The sequence below is a fragment of the Poromitra crassiceps genome (genome assembly GCF_964638095.1).
Source record: "Poromitra crassiceps genome assembly, chromosome: 23".
Taxonomy (NCBI): Eukaryota; Metazoa; Chordata; class Actinopteri; order Beryciformes; family Melamphaidae; genus Poromitra; species Poromitra crassiceps.
The window spans coordinates 23,065,820-23,075,143 of record NC_139639.1 but is presented as its reverse complement, the minus strand read 5'-3'; the positions used below and the strand labels follow the sequence as shown (position 1 = coordinate 23,075,143).

The window sequence follows — 9,324 nt, the reverse complement described above, 5'->3', positions numbered from 1 at the left end:
AAGTAATTATTTATTGACTTGAATGAAGGGATGAGATGGAGATCAGTCAGAGGAAAAACACACAAAGGAGCACAGGCACTCCACGTCTCCATGTGTGCTTGTAAATACATGTGAGAAGGTAAAAACAGAGCAGGTAGTTTATAAAGCTAAGGATTGTTCTAGCAGAGTGAGTCACCATCAGGCTAGAGTCAGCCAGTAGGCCTCACATCACACGTCAAGTGTCGGCATCATCAGCAGTCTCTATAGAACCATAACTTCTGGCATTGTGCCACAATTCACTGCCCAAATCCTGGTTTTTCAAGACAGCAATTTTCATGTTGAGGTGACATGAAAAAACAGCTGAAACAGATTTTTTGTTGTTGTCAGTTCACTTATAGTTTTTGGCAGCCATTTATAAGGCTGTATGAGGAAGCACCTGTTACACATTCTTCACATCCTATATACTGTAGGTCCATGATGTTAATGATCACTGTGAAGGTTAACCAGCAGAAGCAGTATCACAACATCAAGCTGGCTAATGCGCTGACTTATTGCTATTATAAGGCTGGGACTTTCCAGACCAGTGGGCCAAAAGATGGAGTGGGAAAGTGAACAAGGCGTGCCTCCCACTCCATCAGCAAATACCGTCAACGTGCTCCAAACCAAGTGAAGCACTCTTCAACTGTTACTGTGTTACACTGTTAAAACTGAAACAGTGTTTCAGTTTTAACAGACTTATTTTTAACAGACAGGCTACGTCCAGGTAGGAATGTGTGTGCATGTAACCCTCGCCGGTCCCCGCCTTTCTCTGCAAATCGTTTACGGGGAGTTTAGCTGGTCAAATAAGGGTTTAAAAATGTTAAATTAATTCTGAGACATTAGTATAATTGCATGACTGTTGCCAATAGGATTGGCAGTCTCTACTGGCTTCTACTACACATTTTACATTGTGTGCCCCCTGGGCTGGATTTTGGCACCAAGTTGCTTTATGGCACAAAAAAGACAGAAGCACAAAAACAAGCTAAACCGTTCAGATTTTCTCATAATGGCAGATGGTGGAACGAATGAAAGACTGAAGAAACTCCTATTTTGGAGGCCACTAACCAGTCTGAAGATTTTGAAGAAGTCCAGATTGGCATAGAGGATGTCCTCTATCCCCTGCAGGCTTGGCTGGCTGAGGGCACACATGGCGTTGCGCACCCCAAACAGGCCCCTGCGACTGGGGAAGAGGAGGAAGCGCTCCAGCAGGGTCTGGCTGCAGGCGATGTCTTTCAGCTGCAGGTCTGGGATCCCGAACGCAAACTAGAGGAGATGAGAAAACAGGCAGAAATGAGGAATGTAGTTTGAAATGTTGAGTCAAGAGTCAAAGTTCTATTAAAATCAGTCCAAACGGTCAGTTTTACCCTCCATTATGTGACTGAATATATTTACAAATAAATTGGAACAAACATACAGAAGAGGATTAGGGCCACATGTGCAACATTTATTTGATTTTTAAGTCAGAATTCTTTGCTTACGAAAATATCACATGATCCTAATCATCCTCCATATAAACACAAGTGTAACACATGTGTATCAGTGGGGTATGTCCAAAGGAATCACTAAATATCATGTTTTTGTCGAATAATTATCAATCAACCAGAAGAGGCAAATTTCAACAGCCTGCTCTTACTGCTACAAACCAGATAACACTGTTAAGTTTCTCAATACATGTACTGTTTTACAACATAAAGATATCAAAACCTTATCTTAATCACTATTACGGAATAAGCCAACCCCATCAGCCTTTCCCAGGAATGTTCTAGGACAGTTCCTGCATGAGGACATGTATGAATGGGTACAGGCCTACAGGGATGGATATTCACGGAAGTTCTGTACCACCAATTTCCCACCACAAGTCATAGTAACATTCCAGAGAATATCCCTGCATGGCTCATGTCCGAATGACAGCAGGAACATTGCAGGGAAGCACACGTAAAGGGTTACGCCCCCCAGTCTGCAACTTGAATGATATGGCTTTGAAAAGACAATGGGACAGTCTAGTGTCCTCTAGAGAGTAAGTCGCTTTGGATAAAAGCGACTGCCAAATGAAATAAAGTAAAGTAAAAGTAAGTAAGAGAGAGAGTGGCGTCAGCGGAGGACCAAAATGCGAGACTCATTAGCCAATGAACAGCCAGGAATGGGTCTCGCGCTTAGCTAAAATAAAGCTGATAATGTACAATTTGATTCAAGGGGGGAAAAACTCTTTCAAAGTACAACACAAACTGTCTATTTTGCTGCAACTCGACAGTGCTGCTTAATCCAGGACCTTACTTCCTGGAACGCTTGAGAGTAAAAAACTGGTCCATTGGAGTGAATGGAGATGTCGGGACTCTTCTATCTACACGGCTCTGGGACAGTCCTAGTCTCAGTGCCAGCCGTAGATGATATCTACCTCCGTCGCTGGAAGCTTGCTGACGTCGAGGGTGGGTCTGACCACGTGAGACTAGGACAGCCCTGACACCTCTCCACAGCTGCCCCCCTCCCTCCCCTTCCCTTGACTTTCCCTTAAGTCACGCCCTCTTCCGGGTTCTGCATACGACCTAAGAGATTTCATCCACCATTCATTTCTCCATAGATGTTTCGAAAAATCCATATAATAATAATAATAATAATAATAATGATTGGATTTATATAGCGCTTTTCTAGACACCCAAAGCGCTTCACAGAAATCATTATTCATTCACACCATTTGTACCAGTGGTGGTAAGCTACGGGTGATGTAGCCACAGCTGCCCTGGGGAAGACTGAAAAAGAGTTTTACTTGAGCAAACCAAGCGATTCAGCTATATTCACAATCAGGAGAGACAGTAGATCATTTCACTGGGACCAAATCTAAACATCTATGGAGAAATTAATAGCGGATGAAATCCCTTGGGTCGTATGCAGAAGCCAGAAGAGGGTGTGACTTTGGCACTCTATACCGGCATTGCCATGGAACAGACACAAGATGGAAATGTGAATGTATCGCATACGTGAATAGTGAAAATCACTAGTGGTCCCTGAAAGGTTATCCCAGTAATTTACTGGGAACTGTCTGACAAGAGCTTAAGTTTCAACTTCTCTCATCCATCCCTCCAAACGGCACCTGTTCTAGCCGTATCCGTGCGTTGACCAGCTGGTAGACCACGGAGTCGGAGAGGGCAGCGTCTCGCAACAGGAAGGCGGTCAGTACCTCATCGTCCTTCAGGATGTCTCCTATCCTCAGCCCCCGCCCTGGATAGCAAGTCAGGAGCAGAGAGAGAGCCAGGTGAGGTTAGCATCACTGGAGAGAGAATCAGACTGAACAGGAACACACAGCGTAGCAGGGGGAAAGGATTGCCACCCGGGCTGATTAACAGAGTGTTTTAAGAAAGTCCAATAAGCAGGGGGACGAGTGTGTCTACATGCACAGAAACCCCGCTAACGGGTCAAGCTCATCTCAATTGAGATTATATTCAAGATAATCTGGGCATGAATAACCCTATAGGCCAGGCGGAGCTCAACCTTTTGTAATTGAAGTCCCACTTCTGATTATTAAAACATTTCCGAGGACGACCACCTTCCCAAATAAATGATGGCTATCATTCTGATATCTTGATCTGAGAGGTCCTCCGTGGCCGACTAGATGGCGCTCTGAGGCCCACCAGTGGTCCGCGGCCCAGTGGTTGAGAAACACTGTCAAATTAGGCTACATAATAATGACCAGAATATTTTGACTATTCCCAAGGAATTTGAGTTTAAACAGAATAAGGGTAAGGGGAATACGGTTATGCACCAGGGATGCAAACTCATGGAGAGTGAAAAAGGTGACAGATACACTGTACCAGGGCAGACCCAAAACCACACAAGTGCCCTATTTTGGGGTCAAAAGGGATCGAAAAGTGACTAGTTTGCATCTCTCTCCCTGTGCCCTGTGTCCTATGTCATATGTTTCCATAATCTGGATTGTACGCAATTGTAAACATTATATGCAGTTTACAGACACTAACTCATAAATGTGACACCTGAGTATCCCAAATAGTGGCACAATGTTATTGTGAATGTGAACAAACTCATTGATGAATATAGTACAGAAAGTTGAGACAGAGCTGAGAGCAGACAGGAGAGAGTCAACACGGAAGACAGATAAGGTGACGGGACACTTTGACACACACAAGATAGAGGCCAAGAAAACAACAACAGAAAGAGGAAATGAAGACATGAAGAGGGGAATCAGGAGAGTCTGGGGTCACATAGTTGTAAAGTCTTTGGTTGAAAGTAAAAATCAAGAGTCCAAAACATAAATGTGTGGGGCTTCTATTGGCAGTTTTACAGAAATGGGAAACGGTCCTACCGATTCACTCATCTCTCTGTCTGGCGTGGCCTGTACCTGAAACCAGATATGGCTTGGTGCGTAATGACTCCATGAAGTTTGAGAAGGAGGACAGTTCATGCCAAAGCCGGCCAAGCTGCTGGAAATCTGTGTCATTGAGTAGCAGCTCCTGGGAATCAGCGTAGAACCGTGCCAATCTGGAACATACAGCCAACCACAGTATACAGTATTAGTCTAAGATATTCATCATCATCATCATCATCACTTTATTGTCAGACACAAGGTCCAATAAAAAAACACACAATACATGTAGAACAAGGTAAACAACACAACAACACACACAACAATATTATCTACTACTACATAGAATCAACGTTATATTTTATTATCTTTTTTAATATCATCATCTGTAACTTTATAATAATGTAACTTTATACTAAGGTACACATATTCACCATTAACTAGTTGCTTATTATTAGCATGCATATTAGTAGCATATTGGCTGTTTATTAGTCATTATAAAACACTTATGCTTTATTCTGCATGACCATATTCTACATCTACACTAGGCCATGAACTAAGAGTTTCCCCTCAATAACCTCCTAATTAGTGCTGTTGTCCATGAATTATGATCTTAATATGCTTTGCTCAGCATGGGCCTTATAAGGTGATAGTACCACTAAAGCATATTAAGATCGTAATTCATGTACAATAACTTCCTTACTTACTATCAATAAGCATTGATGAGGAGGTTATTGAAGGAAAACTCTTCGTTAATGACCTAGTAGTTGTAGAATATGTTCATGCAGAATAAGAAATTGAAAAAAGAAAGTGCTTTATAATGAATAATAAACAGCCAATAGGGTACTAATATGCAGCAAGAGTATGCACGCTCAGCAAACATTCACTGGGAAAGAAGAGGTTAAATAAATAAATAAAAAATCAACATGGATTGGACAAACCATAAAAGCACAGAATATAAGTCAAATTGGTCTATGGCTTAATGATGGCATAGTAAGAGCATTCCATGTACATTTTAGGAACATTATTTGCATTATGCAATAGAGGCATGTCATAAACGGTTGGAGAAACCGTCTTGTAACCACAGAGACAGGGTTGCAAGACCGGTTTGATCCCAGCAATAGTCGGTGTGTCCATCAATGTGACTTTGAGCAAGGCATTCAACCCCTCTCTGTTAGGAAGGCCAACTAGGAGAGAAAGGGTGGCTGCTGGTTGAGTCCCCAGCAGAGATTGACACTTGGACACAAACAGTGACTCGAGACTTGACTTGAGACTCGTCCTCAAAAATTGAATTGGACTTGGACTTGCAGAAAATGACTTGTGAGCATCAATTTAAGCTGCTTAAAATGTCTGTTGAATATGTCATTGAATTTAAATCTATCAAGTTTTTCATGAATTAAGAAATGAATGCTTACTTTCTCAGTGATGCCTGTGTATTTTAGGCGGGTTTCAAGGCACAGGGGTCATAAAACTCGCTCTCATTATGCAAACTAGGGAGAAAAAGACCAACACAGGCTTACATGGAGCCGTTGTAGTTGGAGATGACCCCTGGAGACTCTCCCCTGGTGGGATATCTGAAACAGGGGTTGTTGGCATTGCAGAAGATCCCCTGCATCCAGGGCAGGATCCCTGCGGAGGGCATGGCCTTGTTGGGAAAATGACCTGAAAAAAACAGACATGGGAAGGCAGGTGGGTGCTTCTGACATGGGGTTAAAGAGAATTATAAAACAGGGATGACAGTTAATTATTTAGCATTTCTTACACTCATGTTGTCTGTACAGCGGGTTGGCCTTCCTCAGCCACACCAGACCAATGAATAACAAGACTGGCCAGAAGATCTCAACCAGGAAGCGGATCTGGAAAGAAACAGGTGAATGCTTAAGATCCTGCTTTGTCTAATAATGTAGTAATAATGGACTTGTTTTATACAGCAGTTTTATGGGCCACCCTTTGCCTTCAAAGCAGCTTTAATCCTGCTTGGACTGCAGCTGTTATAGGCCTACTACATCCTGAACTGTGTGTAGATATTGAACCATTCTTAAGGATAGCCTCCAGTTCTTTGAGGCGTGAAGGAGGTGGAAATCTTCTCCCCACTGCGCTAAATCAATTTCCAGGTGTTTAGATCTGGTGACTGGGTGCCATGGGAGGCATTGACTTCATGCTGGTGTGTGATATGATACACCAGGTCCAGTCAAATGTTCTTACATTGGCCTTGGCCGACCATCATCAGACCTAATGACTTTGGCTAGATGGCTGCCAACATGCTTAACATTTGGCAACAGTCTGTTGAAGGCATTCTTTCATTTCTTCCAAATGTTCCAGATGAAGAAAAAGGTTGAAAGATGACTCATAGCCTAACTGTGATTTTTGATTATGTTCTTTTCATGTGGTGTTTTCGTTATTTTGTCCTGACCCTGAACAAATCAAAGATTTTCTCTTAAAGTATTGTAGATGCTCCAATACCTAATAGGAATGTGTTCAGTTTGAATAAATGTAACCTGGGGTTGAAACAAAGACCATGAGATGTGTCTAATCCAAAGACAGTTGTAATACACTTTCGATACAGTAAAGCTTATACCTGCAAGATATACCTTATAACTGATCCAGACAGTTGTGTTCATAATACACTTTGATACAGTACAATGTATACCTGCAAGTAGATGTGAGGCATGGCAAGAATGTTTCATATTTAAAGACCAATGGGTCAAATACTATTTGCAAACATTTTGTACCAGATGAGCAATGTTTAATGGATTGGGACAAATCAGTTGTCAATTATAGAAAACTACAAAATGGTCAGTGTCAGGTGGCACTCATTGTGCAGTTCTATGAAGAAAATCCCACCTATGGACAGAATGCTAAGAATTATTTGCACCTATCATTTGACCCAGCCAGGTCTATAGACTGTCAGTGCTGCTTTATAGCAGGCAGAGCAGCAGGGGAGAGAAACAGTCCTACCTTCTGTCTCTTGCGGAGAGTCCAGTTTTTCCACAGTAACAGGCGGATTTGAGCGCCTGTGTTCATCGCTCCGCAGCTCAACCCCTGGAGGGGGTCATCAGACTGTGATGAACCTGTGGAGGCAGAGCTGCATCAGTGCTCACATTCACATGTTACCAGGGGCGGACTGGGATTATAATTCAGGCCGGGCATTAGATACCAAGCAGGCCAGGCCGAGACGGGCCGACGCGCATGCCAAAAAATTTGGGCTGTTTGAAGCCCAATTTGGGCCGTTTGGGTCGTTTGAAGCCCAATTTGGGCCGTTTGAAGCCCAATTTGGGCCGTTTGAAGCCCAATTTGGGCTGAGTCCAATTTTACAATGAGATGCACCCACTTTAACCATGAATAAAGTAATAAAACCACTAGTAAACCAGTAGGCGGCGCCTGGCCTGCTGTTCAGTTTTTGTTTTGCAGGCAAGGCCAGGCCACCGGGCATTTGCCCGACGTGCCCGATTATGCAGTCCGCGCCTGCCAGCCTTGTTATCAGGCTAGTGGACAAAACAGGCAGTTATTGGGTCTCATGGTCAGAGAGAGCTGTGGCTGTACAGCACTTGAGTCTGGTCTAGGACTGGTCTCCATCTCGTGCCTCTTTTGACTAAATCTTTACTTCAGCCACTATTGGACGATGACTTCTCTTTTTCCTGAAAATGTCAAAGATGTGTTTTCTCCTCTTGGTCCACCTTCCTTTATCTTCTCCACAGCACTACAAACAATGGTCCTCTAACTGCTATGCATTGATTAGACAAAATCAAATTTAAATTGAAAACAAATAATCAAATTGAAGGGTTTAAAAAGCTTCTACAGATAGATCTCTATTCATCCTTCAGAAACTCCTTCATTATTTTGACATTGGGAACGACATATACACTGTTCATTTCTTATGTTGGTCTAAGGGGTTGAATAGGACTCGGTGTTGCTCTTGCTCATTCAGCAGCATCACCCTGCTGAAGTGTTCTTGAACACAACACTAAATCCTGACCAGCTCCAAGGTCTGTTCTCTGGCTGACATGATTTATGTGCCTGCCTGGAAAGGTGAAATAGAAGAGAATTCCCCTGTGTGCCAGATCAATTCATTATAAGATTATTATAACAACCGTGCAAACATCCCAAATGTATTTGGTAGCTATTGTATAAAAGGTGAATCACTCCCATAGTCAATCACATGTACAGGTCCGGCGCTATGGCCTCAGAGAATGTGGGACATGCAGGGTAATTTGTTCAGAGTGACATAGATTATTGCTGCCTGTGGATTCTGTGCCAGACTGAGGATGCAGACATAAACACGTCTAGAAAAACAAGAGGAAAAAAGGACAATAAGACCAAAAAGGAGAGTAAAGGCTGTCATTATGTGTCTGACTTCTTACACAAACAGTCATTACGCACGACAGGTCTCCTTTGCGCAAGACAGAAATCTTGTGGCAAACATGTAAAAACGACTAAACGCCTAGCTGGTAAAGCGTCGTTCACTATTTCATTTGAGAACAAAAGATACATCAAGTCAACTCGAAAACACAACAACCAGAGCCTTTCGATTTTCACTATAATGTTATATTGACAGAATGAAGGTGGTGGAAAAACTAATGGCGCCTTTGGCGACCGCACAGCTCTCAGCGCTTACACGATCTTACAGTTTACATCCAATTTGCCAACACCGCAACACACCTTCCATAGAATCAAACGCTTCATCCTGAGCCTTACCTCTAGTAGAAGGATATAAAAGTCGTACGACATCTAAGAGAAAGAGGTTCACAAACGAGGAGAAGTAATGGAAGACATAAAGCTAAGGTGCGACTCCCGGCTGCCCGCTCCCTCCTCCGCCTCCAGGTCAGCAGCACTCCTAATCTGATTGCTCTAATCTCCCAGCTCAACATGGAGAGGCAGAGAAACAGACAACAGTCGTCCATTTGGAGGCAGAATTATAAGGATATCTGCCTAGGGGCAGGCAGGCAGGGGACTCCTAGTGGTTAGACAGACTGTCCCGTAACAGGAGGGTC

At 43.1% G+C, this 9,324-nt stretch overlaps 1 protein-coding gene across 1 annotated transcript in view; it reads right to left on the bottom strand.

Annotated features, from left to right (window-relative positions):
• Window positions 1–7,357, bottom strand: part of abca4b (ATP-binding cassette, sub-family A (ABC1), member 4b) — a gene marked incomplete at both ends in the record, with an annotated part of 48,467 nt that extends 41,110 nt beyond the window's left edge. Inside the window, 6 exons of the mRNA XM_083659072.1 lie at window positions 1,084–1,281; window positions 3,107–3,234; window positions 4,370–4,509; window positions 5,854–5,995; window positions 6,096–6,189; window positions 7,292–7,357. Of these exons, the coding sequence (XP_083515198.1) occupies window positions 1,084–1,281; window positions 3,107–3,234; window positions 4,370–4,509; window positions 5,854–5,995; window positions 6,096–6,189; window positions 7,292–7,357 (768 nt within the window). The remainder of the gene's footprint in view (window positions 1–1,083; window positions 1,282–3,106; window positions 3,235–4,369; window positions 4,510–5,853; window positions 5,996–6,095; window positions 6,190–7,291) is intronic.
• Between the last annotated feature and the right edge of the window lie 1,967 nt (window positions 7,358–9,324).